General features: G+C 41.1%; 1 protein-coding gene across 1 annotated transcript in view; it reads left to right on the top strand.

Moving 5' to 3' along the window:
- The first annotated feature begins 1,518 nt into the window (after positions 1 to 1,518).
- The window catches only part of HAO1 (hydroxyacid oxidase 1), a 49,508-nt gene continuing 28,342 nt past the window's right edge, over positions 1,519 to 22,684 (top strand). Inside the window, exons 1-2 of the mRNA XM_032351385.1 lie at positions 1,519 to 1,715; positions 7,613 to 7,764. Of these exons, the coding sequence (XP_032207276.1) occupies positions 1,579 to 1,715; positions 7,613 to 7,764 (289 nt within the window). The 5' untranslated portion in view covers positions 1,519 to 1,578. The remainder of the gene's footprint in view (positions 1,716 to 7,612; positions 7,765 to 22,684) is intronic.

Below are 22,684 nucleotides of genomic sequence, written 5' to 3'. Positions count from 1 at the left end.
CTTGAAAGGCTTATTACGGTACAATAGCTGTGGGATTTCTGATTTGGCGGGACTGGGATGGGGCCTGAGAATTTGCATTTCTAACAAGTTCCCAGGTGAGGCTGCTGCTGCTGGTCCTGCTGGTCCAGGACCACACTTTGAGAAGTGTTGGGCCTTATTATCTTCCTTAGTTTCACCAGAACCTGGCTTGCTTAAGGTTCATTACAGAATATTAAGTTGCCTCTGCACCAAAATTATATTAATTGCAAGGTGCTGACCGTTTTAACAGTTATAAAAGTTGGAAATGAAAACATCATGCCTTAATCTGCAGATTTTGAATAGTTCTCAGCAGAATTAAGATGCCTTAGATCAGCCTTCTCAGTGACTCTGGTAACCGTAAAACGGAGTTACTTCTTTTAGGACACCCTTATATTAACAGATATTCACATTCCAATAGCAATTTTAATGTTGTTCTACCTATTATCACACTGATGCAAAAATATAAGCATTTGTGAACTTTTGGAATAAACCTGTGTTTAATTCAATGCTGATCCTGACTGCTTAAAGCTTTTTGATTGAATTAAGGAGTAAGAAAGTGAGATTGGAAGGCAAGGCAGCCAGCCAGCAGGTTGGGTCACCAACCAGCTAACACTGGGGGTACCTGAGTAACCAGGGGAGTGGGGAATCTGGGGGGATTTATGCACCAACTCCCTTGAGTCCTTGGTTGAGGACTTGGTGGAGGGCTGTCCCCTAGGACATCGACTCCTTAGCACTGTCTGCCAAGTGCATGAAAAAGCAGGGTCCAAGTTGTAGAGAACATTCTTGCACAGAAGTAGGCAGTTAGAATTCAACTGCCAAAGGACTGGTGAGCAGTTTCACATGGAGGATCCTAGACAGAAATTCAGGTGTGACTGATGTCAAAGCCGAAAGTCTTAATAATACAAGTCTCCCTCAAAGTGTTCCATGATGGAGTGAAATTTTAGATGGAGACCACAAGGTCTTTGGAATTGCACCTCCTTATTTCCTCCCCAGAGTGAGACAAGACTCTTTAAGCATAAGCTGTAAATTTGGGCTTCATGTTCCTTGTTAAAGACAAATGTTTATAATCAGCTAAATTTTATATTATATAAAGACCCCATTTTCACTGGATGCCCCATTCATTCCATAAGCTCCTTGTCACATGATATGTTGATGTCCAAATGTGGAAGAAAAATGAGTGGGCAGCCCATTCAGGGTTCCAAGCAAACGCACATACTGTATGGGAGAAACAGCCTTAGCCAGAACGGATCCAGGAGCAGATTCATGCAAGTACCTCTCTAAGTCCTTAATTTTTGATGTGACAGACAACTAGTCCCCTCCTCCTGCCTCCCCAACCCCACCTTCTCATGGCTTAGGTGTAGCTGTTCTTTGGCAGACAGATGCAAGGGAAATTGCAAAATCTCAGCTATGTATTTACTCACTTAATGTAAGCAGCAGAGAAGTAAATCTGAACTTTGGAAAAATTCTGTTAATAATTGGCAAGTAGTGGAACTATCAGGATGTAGAAGGCTATTCAGGGGAGAAAAAACCCCAAACCTGGGGTTGCAATACCCTGCGAAAATGTTTACGCGATTAGTTTGTATCAGTGATTATGAACAGCATGCGAAATCAGTCCTTCAGAAGTCTATCTATGACTATTATAGGTCCGGGGCAAATGACCAGGAAACTTTGGTTGATAATGTTGCTGCATTTTCCAGGTAAGAAAATTTTATTTTTTAAATCATGTTTTAATATTACATGAGGACATTCTACCGAAATAAGATCTCCAAGTGGTAATGTTAACGATGTGAAAATATTTGTCTAGATAGATGCTTAGTAGAGAGGCAAAAACTCTGGGGGCCATGAGAAGTTTTGGACTAGTAGGTTGTTTAAAAATATCCTAAGCCGGGGCGCCTGGGTGGCTCAGTGGGTTAAAGCCTCTGCTTTCGGCTCAGGTCATGATCCCAGAGTCCTGGGATCGAGCCCCGCATGGGGCTCTCTGCTCAGTGCAGAGCCTGCTTCTCTCTCTCTCTCTGCCTGCCTCTCTGCCTACTTGTGATCTCTGTCTGTCAAATAAATAAATAAATAAAATCTTTATTAAAAAAAAAAATCCCAAGCCTAGGAATTTCAAACAATTGACTGACAAAACCAAGCCTCATTTGCCTCACGTGGAATTACGTGGATACCTCATCTAACTGTGTATAAAAATAGTGATGCGTTCTGGTGACTATTCTTTCTCTCTGAGTATAACAGGGAGGCTTATCCCTCGCTCATGGTGTAGGAAGCAGTTAGCATGAAGGGCAAGATAGCCATCTTATCTGGTTGAACCAGATCGAATTGTTGCCTCGAATGTTCCTATCCTGCCGCCTTCCCGTTATCATTCATTTTGAATACTGTTGTCTAAACTTTCACTTTAGGTTTCAATTTGTCTCTATAGCATTCATCTTTCAACGGGGCTATTTCATCCCTCATCCAAAGTGCTTAATCTCCCTCTATCCCCAAATTAGTTCTCCTTGCCTTTCATATTTCAAAGCACAACCCGGTGGGGGTCATGGTTTATGTTTCTGTGTGTAATAAAAACAAGAAACAAAATAATTTTAGAGGAGGTTTTTTGTTGTTGTTGTTGTTGTTGTTGTTTTTCTCTTGGCAGTTACAAAATGGTTTATTTGCTGAAGCCGGGGAGGAGAGCCCTTGATACGCTAGGCGATTTCAGACTTCTCCATCTTACAGGATGGTCTTTAGTAAAGCCAGCGAGTATTGTGGGTATTCATTGATGGTGATAAATTAAAGAAAAAAGGAAGAAAAGACCCAGAGGAAAGTCTTTGCCTTCCTTCTTGGCTTTGTCAGTCTAGAGCAAAATCTCCCAGAAATCACTTTTCTGGGGCACCTGGATGGCTCCATGGGTTAAACCTCTGCCTTTGGCTCAGGTCAGAAGATGTCCCTTCCTAGGCTCATAGCGGTTCTCTTCACCAGGTAATACGGTTTACCTCTTACTAGTCTCCTAAAAACAACACTTTAACCCCAAACTGGTCATTTTAACCAAGGAAATTTGGGGCCCTTGACAGGCTGGTGTCTCTTTTAATTTCTCAGGTCATAACACTCAGGGGACCACCTATTTCCTGACCCACCCTTCAACCCCCTTCACCTCATGCTACTTAATTAATTAACTCACAGTTACTAGGAATCTCTGTGGGCTAGACTCTGAACCGCGTGCTGAAGATCGAGCCATGACCCAGACCGACAAATTCTCTGTTCATGGGAGCTTGCCCTCCCATGGAGCGCATGGATCTTTGACCTCCGTATTGCTGGTGGGTTGAATTGAAGCAAAATATACCCAAAACAACTGCCCCCCCCCCCCCGAGAGGCCTTAAAAAAGAGGGAACAAAGGGCTGCAGCAAATACAGACGCCTCCGCAACCCTGGAAATTCTAGAAACTTGGTGAGACAGAGAAGACAGCATTGACTTCCAGGTTGTGAAGGGGAGGCGCGCCTCATGCTTGTGTGGGTCATATGGAACTCCAGTGACCTAGGCATGGCCTAAGTAACTTCAGGACTGAACATAGATCCTGAGGACGAGTTTGCCACACCATCCTTTCCATGAGCATTGACCTTTCCCTTTGGTTCAGCTTGAAAGGGGGAAAAAAAAATGGGGATTAATCAACCTTCTCTGGAGGTTGGCGGATGCTTTTTTATTATCAACTGCTTGAGGAGTTTTTATATCACAACAGAAGTTAGGGGCCATTGCCTATCTAACCCTTCAATTCCTCTTTTGTTGTGCAATCTGTTGGGGGACCCTTCATTCCAAACCTTCTAGCAGGGAACTAGGAGGTGGAGCGAAGCATAGATTTCCTGTGGGGGAGGGGAGGTAGTGGGGAGGTGGTGGTGGTGGTGGTGGGGGGGTGTCCTGGTGTCTTTGAGTTAATGGGATTAAGCAAATCAAGCTGAACTCTCTCATTTTGATTCAAACCAAGACTGCGGAACAACCAAATCCCAGATAACCCCTTGTGACACAGTGGCAAGGCACTTAAAAGCCATTTATAAAATGCATCCACCTCCCCCTCTGGCAAGCACAACAGAAAGTCATTCACAGTGACAGCTGTTACCTCTCTGTGCTCCAGTCCGACCAGACTGCCATATTTGGAGTTCTGGGGACCGAGCTCACTTATGTGATCTTGCACTTGCTTGTAAACATTTCCAGGGTAAGACTTGGGACTCTACTGTTATTGTGGCCAAAAAGTAATCAAATAAAATAAATAAAATAAAATAAAATAAAATACAACAGGACAAGTAAAGTCAAATCGATGGAACCAGACTGAAGAGCAGAATTTCCTGTTGTAAACATGACACGAACAGCTTATGTCGGCTTGCTTCATTTTGCTTGGCCTGACCTGATTGGGGTTAACACACACACACGCACAACTACATTCCTTTTCAGGAGGATCATAGGCCTTTGGAACCCATTTACACACCAAGGCATTCAAAACCTGGTTTGGCTATTTATCTATTTATTTTTAAAGATTTTATTTATTTAACAGAGAGATCACAAGTAGGCAGAGAGGCAGGCAGAGAGAGAGAGGGGGAAGCAGGCTCCTTGCTGAGCAGAGAGCCCCATGTGGGGCTCGATGTGGGGCTCGATCCCAGCACCCTGAGATCATGACCTGAGCTGAAGGCAGAGGCTTTAACCCCCTGAGCCACCCAGGCGCCCCTGGCTTGGCTATTTAAATAGGTTTGCTATGATTCCCGCCTCCTTATTCCTTTACTGCAATACCTCAGAAGTAGAGCATGAGCCAGTTAAATGTTTTAAAGATCTCATGATATTAAGGATGAAGGGTAAAAAATGAGATTACTAAAATTGTGCTGTTTTATATATTTTACATATATTTCATTGGATGTAAATGCTTAGGGTAAAAAATTGGAAATTGGAATGCAACAAGATCATCTTACAGGACTTATGAAACATTAATTCGCTGTGCTCAGTTGATGGGATTCAGTAACCGCACACGGCTTTAAAGCTTGGTGTTAAGTGTCTTCCTTCAAATAGAGTATCTCATCATGAGGAGTGTGGGCATCACCAGATTTTTTGTAAATTAAATGTGAGGCTTTTATTGCATGTGCGGTGTGGGTCAAAAGCCCTATGAAAGGATCCTCCCCTCTCTCTCACGTCCATTGTTCGGGCATCTTATTTTCCATCCTTTGAAAGAGGTTTATTATTCAATTGGTTCAGTTGTTCTTCAAACCTTCATATCCTTTTTCCAAAGCGGAGGTCCTATAAGAGCACAGTCCAAGGTTATAGTCGGCTGTGATTTTATGTAAAATTGGCGAAAATTCACTTATCTTGGGGGAGGGGCCAAGTGGGACTTGAAAAGCTATTAGAACTACCTGACAAGGTTAGTTGTAATTGCTCTTCGGAAAATACCAAAATGTGGAGAACATTTTAGAGAGCACACACTTTCCTCTCCATTGATCTTACCTAATTTTGCGTGAGACTTGCATTTTGTGCACTGGTTGGGGAGTGCCTGTAATGTCACCCTCAGAACAGAAAGTAGTGCATTTTGGAGGGGGAGGTGCGGGGGAGGAAGAACACACAGTTATTAAAGGGACTGCGCCACCACATGGACAAGTGTAAAACTACTGCCTGAAGATAGGACTGAGCCTTTGCCTTCTATGTAGGAACTGAACGTTAAACAATGTCCCCTCTCTCTCTCTCTCTCTCTCTCACACACACACACACACACACACACACACACACACACAGCTGATGCCCTGCAGCTCTGTGTGTGCTCTTGGTAAAAGCTTTCATTGTTTCCTCTGCTCTAAGTAAATATTAATGCCTTCCAAGGCCAGCATGCGAACGGTTGCTATTTAAAATCTTTTTCTCTCATTCTAATAATACACTTAGAGATGATTGGTAATAAAAACTCTCTTCAAGGATTCTGCCTTTCCCCGCTCAAAATGGAGATCAAAGAAGCATGCTGTGAGGGTCAGTCCAAACGAAAAGACTTCCAGCAGCAAAGCATGTGGTATGACAGAAAATAATGACAATTATGATGTTCAAAGGAATTGCAGAGAAATCGCACAGTAAAACTTCTTTATTGTGCTTTTCAAGGGCTGGATGTTTTTACTTTATTATGTGAGGAAGGGTTAGATTACAGACCTAAAGCAACATGAAGGCAGAATTTCTTCTGTGACAGGAAGTAGGCTTCAGTCAAGACTTTGGAGGTTCGATTTATTTTGGTTACTCTGGTTCTAAATAACACTTCACTGTATTAACTGAAAATCTTGGTCTCTCTGGAAGCAGAGCTCAATCTAGGTAAGGAAAGGTGAGTGCTGGTTAGGCATGTATGTGGGTCTTATACACATGTTCATGGTCTTAGACCTCATTAGAAATAGAGCTGCATTTTCTTTCATTCTAATCAGTGACTAATGAGAGAAATAATCCTGAACAAATAAGACATATAAATTTTTCTAAGAGGGAAGAGAACTTGTTCTTTTGTAAATTTGACTCTTAAAATTTTGCTTCTTGGTTTATTGATCATTTTCATTACAACACAAAAGAATTGCAGGAAGAGTTATTTAAGATCATGTGCAGGAGTCAAAAATTCTTCAAGCCAAAACTCCAGTTTCTGCCAAGTAACTTTTTTGAGGAAAATGCTCCATTAAACTAAAGAAAATTATCTTCCCTCATCACCATACTTCAAAGAATACTGACTTCAGTTTAAGGATTTAGAAGAAATATTATAAAATTGAAGAAATTTTATAATAAAATTATAAACCAATTATAATTTTAAAAGGAATTACCTAAGATTACTGTCTGATATATATGTATGTATATATGTATATATATGCATATATATGAGAAAAACTGGAGATATATATATATTTGAATGAAAAACTAAACATAGTGTATCTTCTTATAGTCTGCCTTCCATGTTTTTGTATACCATCTTCAAAATGACTTGGAGGAAGTGAAATGAAAGCTATATTCACACAAAAGCATTTATGTGAATGTTTATAGTGGCTTTTTAATAGCGGCTTCAAACTGGAAACCTTCCAGTGTCTCTTAGCTGGAGAATGGGCAAACAGACGGGGGCACCGCTGTACGGCGGAATACTATTCATCCACCAAGAGGAAACAATTATGGCCGCATTTGGCAACATGAACGAATCTGAAAAGCACTATACTTTAGTGAAAGAAGTCAGACTCCAAACGCTACATTATGTGTGATACTTTTTGTATATTCTTATAAAGTAAAACCATATGGACAGAAAAGTTATCAAGGGTGGTTAAGGGATTGGTTTCACTGCAAAAGGAAATGGGGCCATTTTTTCAAGATGGTGATCTGTTCTGGACTGTCTTGGCAATCCGCATGCTTGTGTCAAAGCTCGCACGGGCAAGTCCTCCCAGATGCTAATCACACCTCACTAAGAACACTCACTCGTGACATTCATTATTCTCTTATCTTCACAAACATTAAAAATGTCCCTGTTCCTTTAACTTTGTAATTTGCCAGATGGGAAAAATAAAAGGATATTTTCTCTTTTTAACTAAAATGAAATGTCAACGCTTTGGTGATGATTTTAAAATTCTAAAACCTTTTCTTCCACCCCAAATTCTAGATGGAAGCTATATCCACGGATGCTCCGGAATGTTGCAGAAGTAGACCTGTCGACTTCAGTTTTGGGGCAGAGGGTCAGCATGCCAATATGCGCTGGGGCTACGGCCATGCAGCGCATGGCTCATGAGGACGGGGAGCTCGCAACCGTGAGAGGTAGGAAGGGAGTCCTCCCCAAAGGCACAGAAGACGACTAACATTTAGTGACTTCTTTCTCTGTATGCATCAAGGAAACACGTCCTTGGATATTTTTAAGCTCACAGAAATTAAGATCATGGACGCTGCCATCCAAATACCTGTTCTTGCCTATTCTGCTCCTCTGTGACGCTGGGCAAGGTATTCTTGGTGCCTCAGTTTGATCAGCTATAAAGTGGGCATAAAGATAGTACTCACCTCCCTCAGTTACTATTAGGATTAAATGACTTCGCACATATAAAGTACTTAAAATAGTGCCTTGCAGGCAGAATGGCGGTTCAACAGCTTTTAGTTATATTATGTGTATTAATATCTGCATATCAGAAAATGGAGGTTTGAGAAATTGACTCCCCCGTGGTCATACAGCTAGGTAGTGGCAAAGATGGGATTCAATTTTATGGCTACCTTATTTCAAAACCCTTCCTACTTCCCCAAACCATGCGATTCTCACAAGGAAACAGCAAATGTAGTGACCTGATTGGTTGAGTTTTCTGTCACGGTCTGGGACCATGGTTCTCTTTTACGAATGGGCTATATTCCCCAAAGAGTATTCTAACTGCCTTAGGAGACAGAGAGATGAGAAATTCAAATATGATGTAAAGAAATTTCTTATTAGGGCTAATTTATTAGCTTCCTAGTCCCCTAGCAAATATGAATATTTGAAAAGGTATGCACAGTTGATAAATCTCCCCACTCTGCTTCAGAAACTCATAGGAAAGTTAGTGATGAATTCTATCTGACTTCTTTTGATGCTAAGCAGGGCAGGAAATTTAGGCCCAAAGAGCAGGAATTAAATACTATTTTAAAGCCTTTTAGTTCCATATATCACAGATCTTAAGGATTTACTTCTCTTCTTGAAATGTCTGCCACAGAATTCTGCCTGGGATATCAGCATGACACAGGTTATCCTGGACAGACTTAGGTTAGAGTCTAGAACTTTTTAAATTCTAGGACCACACACAGAGAAGTGGTCTTGGATCCTCAGCCATTTGTCTATGGTAATCCTGAAATATGGGAAGGGATAAGGGGGGGTAAAAGAAGGAAACTGATATCTTTCCATGTACAGTTGGGGTAAAAGAGGTCTTCCCAAGCATTCTATAGATAACAGTCAACAAATCAACACAAACCCCAGAAATTTCCATGCTGTCAAAGTTCTACAAAAATTGAAAGGACAATGGCAAGCAAAACAAATTGAAAAACTATGAGGCGGCAAAGCATTAATGACCTTTTCGTGTGAGGAGCCCTTATACTTGAATAATGAAATACCATGAACCCCAAATAGATGAAAAGATGCAAGTAAGAAAAGATGAATAGAAAATTCATCAATGGGGCACCTGGGTGGCTCTGTGGGTTAAAGCCTCTGCCTTCGACTCAGGTCATGATCTCAGGGTCCTGGGATCAAGCCCAGCATCGGGCTCTCTGCTCAGCAGGGAGCTTGCTTCCCCTCTCTCACTGCCTGCCTACTTGTGATCTCTCGCTCTCAAATAAATAAATAAAACCTTAAAATAAAAGAAAGAAAATCCATAAACGGACTCATGAAAATGGCCAATAAAAAAATGAAAATTAGGGGCACCTGGGTGGCTCCGTGGGTTAAAACCCCTGCCTTCAGCTCAGGTCTTGATCTCAGGGTCCTGGGATCGAGCCCCACATCAGGCTCTCTGCTCAGTGGGGAGCCTGCTTCCTCCTCTCTCTGTCTGCCTTTCTGCCTACTTGTGATCTCTGTCAAATAAATAAATTTTAAAAAAGTTTAAAAAAAAAAGAAAATTATTCATTTCCCTAGCTACCAAATAAACATAAGTTATAACTATATATTTTATTTTCTGAATATCAAGTTATTATTTTCAGATTAGACTGTGAGGAGGGTGGAAGGAAAATGTGCATTTTCAAATATCCCTAGGAAGAGCATAGAGTGGAATTGTATCTCTAGAAAACCACTGACACTTGTTTATCAAAGCTTTGAAAGTGTGAATTCCATGTGATGCTCTAAATGCTCTTCTAGGAATTCCAAGGAAAAAATTATGACTTTGAAGAGTGACATCTCTGCAGGGATTCTCATTCCTTTGTTGTTTTTAATAGGAGAAAAATTAGAAAAAAATAAACCCACCCAAATGTCCCGTAATCGGAGGTTGGTTGTCAAAAACAGGGTATGTTAGAAATGGGGTACATTTTTGTAATGATATCAGAGAAGGAGTGTATTGATATGGAAAGATGTTGCAGTACCATTTTTAAAAAGAGGTTACAAACCATGGTAAGGCCCTAAAATACATTTATTTATTAAGGCAAAGAATGCAGACTACATTTTATATGTGTTTATTGATGAGTGATGGGATTACTCTTGACTTTCTATTCTTCTTCTTCTGGGTCCATATTTAGAAATTTCCCTTTGAACTATTTTGTAAGATAGCAACAATAAAAACTAAGCAAAAGATGGATAAGGGACCATGAGGAGAATGGCAGCGAGGGAGAGGAAATAAAAGAAGAATATAAACAGAGCTCACTTGGTTCGACAACAACCACAAATCCTGGAGATTCCAAATATATGTCTATATCCCTTTATGTGATACCTGACAAGTGTCCCTATGTTCATTCTGTGGGCAAAGAGCTAGAGCTCCAGAGAAGGCAGTTTTCTTGATGAGTAAATGACAGGACTTACTCTCCACCTCCTTGTCATGGTTCCAAGATCAGAGCTCCCTATTTTTGGTGGGGATGGGATGAAAGAAAAATGAGAAGAAAACTCATTTAGAAACATGAATTTGCTGGGCGCCTGGGTGGCTCAGTGGGTTAAAGCCGCTGCCTTCAGCTCAGGTCATGATCCTAGGACTCTGGGATCCTGGGATAGAGCCCTGCATCAGGCTCTCTGCTCAGCAGGAAGCCTGCTTGCCTTCCTCTCTCTCTGCCTGCCTCTCTGCCTACTTGTGATCTCTGTCAAATAAAAAAGAAAAGAAAGAAAGAAACACTAATTTGATGGCCTAGATAGGACTATTTTGTGCAACATTATTTCCTCGTAGTACTAAGCAGGGGGCATTCTTAAGTAAGTACTTATTGGAGTCTTTCTTTAGGTTAATTTATCAAACACTTACAAAGCAAATACTATGTTCCAGGTGCTATTCTAAGCACCGTATTACAAATATTAAAACACTGAATCCTCAGGGCAGCCCAAGGAAGCAGTACTATAGTAAGCCCATTTGACACACGGGAAACTCGAGGCACCCAGCAGATGAATAACTTGCCCGGGATCCCACAACTCATACGTGACAGAAGCAGAATTCAGACCTGGGCAATCTGGCTCCAGAGTCTTTGCTCCTAACCATCTTGTGCTGCTTTCCATTTCCAGAAAATCCCATACATGTCATTAGGGGAAGCCCATTTATCTGTCAATTACAGTCCCCTAAAAGTAATTGATTTGTTGCTGTAGGTGCATGCAAAGCAGCCCTGGTACTCCCCCTAGCCCCCACAGGAGAGCTGGATACAGGATCAGTATTGGGACAGGGTTGAACAGTAAGAACGTAGAGGGTGTGATGACCCTGAGGACACAGAGGAACTGGTGATGGAAGGTCACACACAATGTCCTTAAGGATCTGAGACTGGATCAGGTTCCTGTGAGGGCGTTATATCCAAACTCGTGGTAGAAACCTCCTTTAAGGATTTCAACATTCCTAAAGTTTTTTTTCTACGGTCCAATTACCATGGGTGGATGGATGGTCTATTTAATATTTAGATTAACCCTGAAAGCTGATAGTGATCAGTCCATGACCCACCTTGGTTGGTATATTTTGGTTGTGGGATGGATATGTTCTTTGGAAGGAAAGAAGGCATGTGTGCCAGGAACAGATGCTGTTGGTGCTCAGGATATATCCCTCTGTTACTTATGATTTCTATCAGAACCTGCAGATTTTTCCCTAACACTTTCTCTTGCAATAGGAGCAGACAAATAGGAAGGTTAGGCATTACGTGGCCATTAACATACCTTTTGTTGACTGCCTTCCCCTCCCTCTCTCACTTTCCAACTCACCTTGTGATTATTTCTAAATAAAATACGTGTACTCCTATCTTTGTGTCATTGTTGGCTTCTGGAAGAATGGAAACCAATGTGAGGGCCGCTCAAATCCCCAGGAAATGGTCAGGCTTGAATAATTAGAATGGGCATCCAGAAAGTTCTGGAAGTTGCCACAGTATCACAATCTTACCTTCTCAGTTGGTTCTCCAGACTTCACAGAACCTGGCTTCAAGGGTCTTTTGGACTTTTTCTTTCCCCACCACTTTGGAGCCCGTCCCCAGTGTGAACTGGGCTCGAGAAGAGAGCTTTTTTCTTACACAGCTTTGTGGTTGAAGAGTGACCAATGGAACTACTCTTTCTTCATTCTCAAAATGGCTGTGAATGTAAGGTTGCCAAATAAAATATGGAGCCAATTACATGTGAATTTCAGGTAAACAACAAATCCTTTGTAGCTGGGTCATCCTATGTGTTTATTTACTATATCTGGCAAACTTAGTTGAATAAGAACTCTTACTTCTAGGTGGTCCTTTGAGAATCACATGAGAATAATGCTGGGAAAAGCTTCCCAAAATGGGGTGCCCTTTTTATTTGGCCCCAGGGTCCCCCAAATTTCTTCCACATATTAAAAAAACCGACTTTCAGAAAAGTACACTCTATTTGCACTTTAACGGGAGTGAAAGTCGCCCTTTTCACTTTGCTAAAGGTATTTTTGTTTTAAGCTTTAATGCAGGGACCTCAAAAATGGCTTTGAGGGTCAGACTGGTAACATAAATATCCAGAGAGAGATGAAGTTAAGAAAACAACAGTGCAGGCTCAGTGGTGGAGACGGTGGCGGGGGCGGGGGGGGGGGGGATTGCAGGTTCCCCGGAAGGGGGCAGCTGCATTTCAGTGCTAGCTAACTACCACCCGCCGAGGGAATGAGGATGTGGGGATCGCCAGATATCCCAACATTTCAAGAGAAGCCAGAAGCCTTGATTTTTATGTGTAATCTCCTGGTATTTAAATGTTGGCAAATAAATCAAAAATTCTCTAAAACACTGTTTGAGGCAATAACGTGTGGGCCAAAGCAAATACTTTTGTGGGCTACAAGTGTCCCCTGGGCTGTCAGGCTGGGACACCTGATTTATGTGGAAATTCACCACTAACTAGTTTCGCTTCTGTGGCAGGTCATTTTCACTCTCTAGGAGGATTACGTTTCCTCACTGATAAAGTCAGCTGCTTAAGCACGATCAGTGTTTGTTTACCATGTCCCAAGGAGGTCAGGGCTCTCGGGAAAGTTAGGTGCGTCATTGAGCACAGAGGTGCTCCTGTTGTGTGCTGGGGTTCGACAGGACAGATAGGATGGTTCTTTAAAGAAAGGGTTCTGCTAATGAAGGCAAGCACGAAGATCAAATCTCCACTATAAGAAAACGTCAGAAACCAAAACAGGGAAATTCCCAAAAGGAAGATAATCTTAATCGTTTTTTGGCGGGGGGTGCGGGGTGGTGGTGGTCAGGGTATAAATAAATGATTCTGTCCCCATTTAAGATTCCATTAAATGAGAAAGCATTCAAGGTAGACAACTGCCCTTCTGAGAGCCCACCCTTTCCTCTATGCCCTGCCTTCCATGCCAGCCCCAGAGAGCATAGATGGTGGAATGAGCATTTGTACGCCTTTGATTTTCATTTCTCATAGCTGCATGCTGGGGATAGAGGAAAACCAGCAGCCATATTTATTGCTGGATCTTGCTGAAAACACAAATAGATGTTTGAGAGATGCCACGCAAATTAACTGTTGTGAACAATGATGATAGCCCATTTAGTTGGCTATCAGTGTGTGCCAGGCAATTTGCATTCATTAATTCATCTATGTCTTACTGATCGTAAAATGTGAGTCCAAAGCCCTAAGGATCTTTTTCCAATTCCTGTGCTTGTGGAAACTGAGGCTTGCAGAGGATAAATACTTTCTTCTGGGTTATTAATCACTTGTGCAGTGCTGCTTATAAGATCCTGGTCAGGGACTGATATTTCCAAGTATCATTAACTGCAGCAAGAACCCTAAGGCAATTCTATGTTATAGTCTTGGAATATTAACTGCAAACATTCTGTGTTTTTACAGTTTTATCCCTTTAGTTTTGAGAGGATGGAAAAGCCACAGAATATGAAACTCATTAGGAAATACGAGCCTTGAGCAAACTTCAGAAGCATTAAATAAAAGGGCTTGAATTTTAAACAAAAATTAGAACTCCTAAAAGTTGGGGTGCCTCGGTGACTCAGTCACTTAAGCCTCTGACTCTTGGTTTTAGATCAGTTCATGATCTTGGGGTCGTGGGATTGAGCCCCCATCAAGCCCTATGTTGGGCTCTGTGCTCAGCTGGGAGTCTGCTTGAGATTCTCTCTCCCTCTCCTACTCCCCTTCCCCCACTTGTGCTCTCTTTTTCTCTCTAAAATAAATAAATCTTCAAAAAAATAACAAAAACAATTCCTAAAATTCTTTTAAGATGAAAAGAAACTGGGGGTCTGGGGGTCTCAGTCGGTTAGGCATCTGCCTTCCACTCAGGTCATGATCCCAGGGTTCTGGGGTGGAGTCCTTCCTCAGGCTCCCTGCTCAGTGGGGAATCTGCTTCTCCCTCTGTCTTTCTTCCCAGCTTGTGCTCTCTCTCTATAGCAAGAATGAATAAATAAAATCTTAAAAAAAATGATGGAAACTAACAGAGAAGCACTGAGTGGAGAGAAGTTTGTCATGCACTGTGTTATGAATAAGACATTTATTGCACTAGATGATTTCGTTAACGTTTTAATAATTGACAACTCTTATAATATTTACAAAGCCATACAAATGTCTCTACTTATAATGGTGTATCCATTTGAAACCTTATTGGATTTTTTTTTGTTAAGTTTTATTCTTCTTATGAGCTTCCAGGATGACCACAGAATCATGTCTCCACATACTCCGCGTAGTAAAGGAAGTATCAATGATATGCATAAACCCTTGTGCCATGTAAAGCAGATAGTCTCCTGAGGCAAGATTTCCATCTCGCAAGAGAAATAAAGCATCTCTGACTTCTCAAAGAACAAATAAAATGCTTATTAGACCACGGAGGCTTTTAGGACATGATCATGGAACTCTCTCCAGTGTTAGGCACTGTGGCTGTAATGAAATTAAATTTCAGCCTTCATGGAATGATAGGAAAAATCAAGAGGAAGGAGAGGAGATTGTTAATTCATCCCTTTGCTTCTGGCTGTTATGTGCGCAAGTGCCACATGAGGGAGTGCCGGGACCTCAAATAGAGAAAACCCAAAACCCGCCTAACGCGTTCCAGGAATGCTCAGCATATTAGCAAATTCTTAGTAAACTGTCAAAAAAAAAAAAAAAAAAAAAAAAAAAAAGATTTTAAAAGAAATTCCTGCCCCTGGATGCAATTAGAGGCTACCACACAGGATTTGATGGGCCATAAAACCATTAAATCTAAACACGTTCTTTTTGAGCCTAAAAGGCCAGAACATTCCAAAGTGAAGTTTTGGGACTCAGCTGTGACTTGACCACCTATTAAGCTGCAGGTGGAACAGATTGCAGAGTAACACAAAGAGCCATACAGACCCCAAAGCACTGAATTAGGGTGTAGGTGAGAGCTTTAGCTGTTGAATTTTCTGGATTTTCCGAGATTAAGTGATCGACCTTAACATTGAGTGAAAGACCATTCAGCAAGAAAAATTGTCATTTCCTTTGCTCCAGACCCAAATGATGTATTTTTGAAGGCTTTATTGATTTATATATTTATGTGTTGTACTAGGTGACCGAGTAGGTATACATTTCAGCATACCGATGAGGAAAATATCCCCATTATTCTCAATTTTACCTAAACCCAGGAAAAGCAGGAGATTTACTTTAAATGAAACTTTTACTTTTTCTGAAATGAGTGCCTTTTATGCACCAGATGCTGGACTTTACATTCCTATCATTAATCCTCACAAAAGATCTGTGAGGCAATTATCATTTATCATTCTCCTCATTTGACAATGGAAGACAAGGGCACCCTTGACCAAAGTCTAGGGCTGGTCCATGATCAAGATGGGGTGTGAACCAAGATACATTTCACTCCAGAGTCTGATTCAGTTATTTGTCTTCATCCATTATTTTAGCCATTTTTACTGAGAAAAAATAAAACAAAATTAAGGAGGAAAAAGAAGAAAGGACAGTTCACTGAAACTTTGTTCAAATTACATCATTAAATATTTGGAAGGGAATACCTCTTGGTTTCATTGTAGTAAAAAAAAGAATCGATTCTCACCTTTGTTTTCGACCTATTTCAGCTCAACTTTATGTTTTGGACGTATTTTTCCAGCAATTAAAATTCAGTAGACACACCCTCTGCATACACAATTCACACACAGTACATATGCATATACACACACATACACATATACATATATACACATACACATATATTAAAGGATTATGGACCTTCTTTGTATATATGCATAGATAAATATAAAGATGGGCCATTTATATCCTGAAAAATTTCCAAAAAGATGGTAGATTCAGTGTTGAAATCACTTTGCGTTAAGACCAACTTCATCAATCAAAAACAACTAGTAAAAAATTAGGCTCTTACTACATTGAAGACCAGCACTGAATGGTACAATTTCTAGTATCTCACACCAGAATTTAAGCTCCTGGGGCAATTTTCTGGAGAGCATGAGATTTCTCCTTCTCCAGTGATTAGTGTGCCTGATGACATTAAAGCATGACAGTGAGAAGTCAGAGACTCCCTGGGGTGTCCTGACACCCAGACTGTTACACTTTGCGAGGTTGATTGAGGTCAAGGGCGAGCTTGTTCTTCCTCGAACCGGTCATAATAGGCATCTGACTCTGGTGTGGTCTCCATGCGATCCTGCCAGTTATGCCAGGACCTGACAACTTAATAAGATGACAGAATAATAACCTGGGGATCATTACAGTAAAACTGATGTTTAATTCTAACCCAGAGTTCTGTCCCAGAAACAAAGTAGATGCAAGAAAGGGAGGACACAGATGTCACGAGGACTGTTTCTTGCAGATCTTTCCATACAATCAAAAACAGCTCTCCAAGGGAGTGGCTGTGTGATCCCTCAAGGTTAAACTGCTCCTGATTCAGACAATGGGCCATCCTGAAAGCACTGGAAAGATGAACTCCGGTTTCCTTGCCTTTCTTGGCAGTGTTGAGATTGCTTTGGTTCTCTAAATCATAAATTAAGATTTGTTTGACCACATCTAAGTATTTCACACAAAATTATAGTGGAAATTTCACATTATTTTTCCAAGTAATCGCAAGAGTAATTTTAGACACGCAGACAATAACATTCACTGCCTCTTTCGTAAGCCTGTGAATGGCAGTTCCTGCGCGAAGAAAGGATTACACAGCCGGTGGATGTTAGAGTGCCTCTTCATGCAAACACCCTAGTGGGTCAGATGCTGAGTTTTGAACCACACAACTACTTGGTACTTTGTCATTGCATATTTTCCCCATTGCACAATGACTTCCTGTGCAGAGGACAGAATGCATTTTCTCCACAAAATTTTCAGCACAGCTGTCTTGGTGACTAAGTTTTGCAGGAGCTTTGTAAACAAATGCACCTAAAAATAACTTTAGACGCTTTCATCATGTTACCCCTTTTTCCTTTAAACACACAATTTCGGAAATTTAACTCACCTTTCCTATAAAAGAGAACTATTTTCAAAGAAATAATTTGGGCTCCACGTACCACATTGCTTAATCGTTCTGCTCTAATCTGGGAATATGATTTGATCTACACGAATTAATGCTTCAAATAATAGACATTTTACTTCCACTGATAAGCCACGAATTTTTATTTTCCTCTGTTGTGGTGGTTGTGGTAGCTGTGGATGAGTATCATTCTAGGTGTATGATCCTTCTCCCTCTTGTCAAGCCTGGCATGATAAACTTCAGTTTTATTTGGTGATACATCTCCTTTATATGTGTGAGAATGTTGGGCTGGACGTTAAAACATTTGGAAGCAGTAAATCACGCTGCCTCAGCCTTGAGAAACTTCTGTCTCATCTTCTGCCATTTTACTTTTATTTTGTTGTTTATTTTTGCTTCTAACTTAAACTCTAGGAAGCTGGGCAAATTCTAGATAAGCAAGGTTGTAAAACACATCTGTTAATGGTGAAATGTGCCTAGGGGCTGGCTGTTATGATAATGTGATTTAATTCCTTGACTTTAAAACTAGCAAGGGATGATGCATGAGAAAATGTGGCACATTTACCACACCCTCCTCCGAGGGACACCAGTGCATAGGACAGACAGATGCAATGGCAGAAGGCGGCTGGCACTGGCAAGCTGGGAGCCAGTCGCTCCCCACCCTGCCATTCCTGGTCAGTATCCTCTAAGGTCCTGGTTTTAGAGTACAAGAACTTGGGCAAGCAGGCTGAGTGTCCCCTATAGTTTAAGTTCACAGTCGTTTCCTGTCTTCTCTCCTGTACATCCAGACTACCTAGATCAGAAATAAATGTTTCCATTAAGACTTGATGGAAAATGAGACGCTGCCAACATCTAGAGGCGTGATGGCCTTTCTTAGCGATTTCTTAGCGGATTCTGCCCATTCCTGCTGTTTCGCAAAGCTATTGACCTGTTCTAGCCCAGCTGAATCATTGTACACTGGAGGTCAGGATTTGTATCGACTGCAGAGGTGGTTGCTTTTATATCTAAGATGACTTGATGTCAACCTCAGTGGTTGATAACAGTTTCCATAGCATACAAAATTGAATTAACTCTACTTACTGAATGGCAGTTTGGGGAGGCAGAACCACACTGGATCTGATGCCAGATTATTGCAGACCCTTGTAGACCCTACCTAGACCATGTGATTTAACGCTAATAAAAAACTTTGTTGTGGGTGCATCCCAGGATAGTTTTGATTCTGTTAAACAGAATGCACCAGTATTTTCCATACTAGCCCATAGTCCATTCTGGGGTGTGTGGGAGGGACAGTATTGTGGGTAATAGTAAACAATAATATTAAACTTATTTATTTCTGTATTATTATACTCGGAGTTTTATGGCAAATAAAGTAGAGAAACAACAACAACAACAAAAAGTAGTGGGAATTTTAAAATTTTTCTCCCAGGTATTATTGTTGATGGCTGACTAAGCAAATGTTGATAGCCCCTCAGATCTGCTCTGCAGACCCTCCTTGGAAATCTGCAGACAGATAAGGGGTAGAAGTAGGAGGTAGGGAAAGGCACGTTTTGGTTGCACCTCTTAGATATTTGCTGTTGTCTTCTCCCTGGCTTTTCAAAGGAATGTATACCCAGGGAATGCAGGAATTATCTCCTTTGATATTCTTTTCCTGTATCAGCCCTCTGACAGAGTTCCTTGGCCTGGAGAAGATTCTTCTCCGTTTTGAGAGCTTTCTTGCTTAAGGTAGTGAGCATTTGATGCTATCTCTACAAAGAGGAATGGGTGTCTTGATCAAAATCAATGCAGGGGAAAGCTGGGTATAGAGAAGATTATGAGGAATGATAAGAAACCCAGGTCCTTGGCAAAATTCTGAATTTATAAGACTATCTAGGACTTCTTCTTCCAAATGGTGTTAGGCATTTTCCAAATTACCTCTTTACAATTACGTGGTTTCAGAATTTACACGGAAAATGTTCACAAACCTTGCCTCAGTGGACTGTCCAGCTAGGAAATGGACAAGAGAGCAGCTGTGGTTATAGATATTTTGCAGATAAAATGTGCCTCATAGATGACAAGGCTGGGACAGTAGCTCAGACCTTCTGACTCTCAATCCATTATATCGCGTTATCTTTTCAAGGATGTATATTATTACCTGTTATCATTTCTAGGGCTTTAATGTCCACAACCTTACTTGTGTCTCTTTCAGTGATATGTGTGTACATGTATCTCATCTGCATTTTTTATAGCGATGGCATAATGTATGACTGGTGTCCCTAAATAAAGAAGAAAAAAAAAAGTCTGAATACATCTAGAACACTAAAAGTTTAAGAGTTTTGTTTTAAAGATTATTTATTTATTTATTTATTTATTTATTTATTTATTTAAGAGAGTCCAGAGGGAAAGGAAGCAGCAGACTCCCCACTGAGCTGGGAGCCCACTGCCAGGGCTTGATCCCAGGACCCTGAGATCAACACCTGAGCTGAACTCAGACACAAAACTGACTGGGCAATCGGGGCATCTCTTAGGTGTTTATTTTTGAAAATATAGCTTAGGGATGATAAAAGAGGGAGGGAATGAAAATAAGAAAATAGAGTTTTGGGATGTCCTAGAGGATCAGTGTTTACTTGATGGTGCTGGATACTTTATCTCTAGAATAAGCTGATTATAATGAAAGCCAAGATTTTTAGAATTTGATTGATGTTAGGGGCAAGAAACTGGGCCTTGTCTTCACTACCTCAGATGGGATCCCCCTTTTGCTAAGAGTTGTGAAAAGACAGCACGCACCAGAGTCTTAATGTTACACCATGCAAGTAGACCACTGTCCCTTTAAAATGAAATCTGACAGTTGCTGCTTTTGAGAGTTGGAGGTCAGTTTCATTGTGAAAAAAGAATAGGGAGAGAAAAGGGACTTCAGAAACATTTGTGCTTTCAAGCACTAGAGTAGGATGACTCTACTTAGAGTTTCTTAACAAAGTCTAACTATGCCAAGTCATTTATAAAATTAAAATCTTGCAATTTTTGTCCCCAAAAGAGTAATGTGAGCTAGAAGGGTATTCTGTTTATTTCTCAGGCAAAAATGACATTTGAAATATTTAGCGATCATTTCAACAAAGAACTGAACCAATTAGAAGAGATGATCAGATGCTCATTTCTAGTGTTCTAACAGCATCCTGAATGCGCCCCCCCCCCCCCCCCCCCCCCCCGCTCTGTTAGGCATTCAGGCATTAACTTTCAAATTCCTGGCCGGTAGGGGGTGGGCAGGGATTCCTTGAGGAGAAAAGGAAGTGATGCCACATTGAAGGGACTTAAGAAGGATGGTCATTTACTTCAGAGCTATGGCTATTTACCGATTGGAATGGAAGTGTGTCAGTATTTTAACAGACAAATTTGGATCATCTCTTTGAATGGTCCTTATAAAATCCCAGCGTCCCTCATCTCATTCTGACAGAAAGCTGTGTTGAAAATCATGACTGTAATTCCTCAATAATTTGCCTTTCTTACAGCACATAATCACAAGTGAAGGGGATCACAGATCCAAGGAGCCTCAAGCCTTCTAAGTTTTGCTCCTGTTCTCTCCTGGAAATAATACCTTAGCCTCAACTCAGACTATGTCAGCACAGACTCTGATATGCTCCTTCCATCCAGGAGACTCTCTTGGAGTAAATTCGTTAGATCACCAAGCATTTATTAAATGCCTACCACTGGTGGCATTGATAACTCAGACTTTTGAAGGTCTTTGACTCAAATTTTCAGCCCCTTATGATTTAATCATTGAAAAATAAACCTTGAGCACCAATAACATGAGCAACCATTAGTACCAGAGCCAGGAGATTCAGGAAGTAGAGGCCATGAGCTGGCCTTGATTTTCTCTGGACATGCCTACCCAGGGGAAGTGGGCAAAATGATTGTGAAGGTTGACACCTCCTACAAGAATGATAGCTTAAAGATTTTAGTGGTCTTTGTGGAGTGTCTGTAGGTGTTTCTCTTGATTACAAGGAGATCCTTTTTTTTTTTTTTAATTTGTTTTGACAGAAAGAGAGAGATCACAAGTAGACAGAGAGGCAGGCAGAGGGGAGGGGGAAGCAGTCTCTCTGCCAAGCAGGGAGCCCTATGCAGGTCTCCATCCCAGGACTCTGAGATCATGATCTGAGCTGAAGGCAGAGGCTTAACCCACTGAGCCACCCAGGTGCCCCACAAGATCTTTTTGAGCATTTTTGATCCTTCTTGACAGAACAGCTGTTCATCTACATGGTGTATAAGCTACAGAAGGTGTCCTAACATTTGGTGGTCCTCTTGGTTGAACCCCTTTGTGTAGCCACACCCTGTACGGGTGATACATAGCAGGTCCTACCCATTGGTTTGCCTTCCCAGAGTTATTGGTATAATGGCATCCTTGAGGGATGTGGCAAACCTGCTACCTTTGGGTGTCATGGCCCTGAAGGACTGAGGAGTGCATTTATCTATGCTTCATACCAGGGAGTCTGGTGGGCATCTGAACATTCCAGAAAGATCACTTGCCTTGGAGGAGTGGTCAGGCATGCTGGGTTTTCATTCCACTCAGTTCTCCATCTCTGTGGGAACTTACGTCACATCTTCTTCAGGACATGTTTTCTTTATGATAAATTGATGGTTAGGGGATCCTGACGCAATCAGTGTTCCTTCCAAACAGTAGTAGATGACCTGGAGTTATTGTCCCTGATTTAAGTCTTAATGAAAATCAGGAAATGGTCTAGATGTTCGTATGTGTTATTATTGAATAAAATATTATTTAATAAAAATTTATTATTTAATAAAATAAAATTGTTTGATAAAATTTAATTTGGGTTTTTATTATTTTTTTAAAATATTATTTTATTTTATTTTATTTATTTGAGAATGAGAGAGAGCATAAACAGGGAGCAGGGTCAGAGGGAGAGGGAGAAGAAGTCTCTCTGCTGAGCAGGGAGCCCAATGCAGGACTCGGTCCCAGGACCTTGGGACCATATCCAGAACCAAAGGCAAATGCCCAACCAACTGAGCCACCCAGTGTCCCAAAATACAGGTTTTTAGACATAATTTTGCAACTCATGAATCTCTTGAGAGAATTCTCAAAGGCCCACTCAGAGGGGACAGATTAGTGATCCCTGGACAAGATTATCTCTGGTTTGTGTCTTCTTTATCTGAACTGTCACCTGAACAACAGGGATATTTTCTAATATATCTTAAAAGGCATAGGTGAAGTC

The sequence above is a fragment of the Mustela erminea genome, chromosome 7 (assembly GCF_009829155.1).
Source record: "Mustela erminea isolate mMusErm1 chromosome 7, mMusErm1.Pri, whole genome shotgun sequence".
In the NCBI taxonomy this organism is placed as follows: Eukaryota; Metazoa; Chordata; class Mammalia; order Carnivora; family Mustelidae; genus Mustela; species Mustela erminea.
The sequence above is the reverse complement of the archived record's forward strand: the minus strand, read 5'-3'. Positions and strand labels throughout refer to the sequence as shown.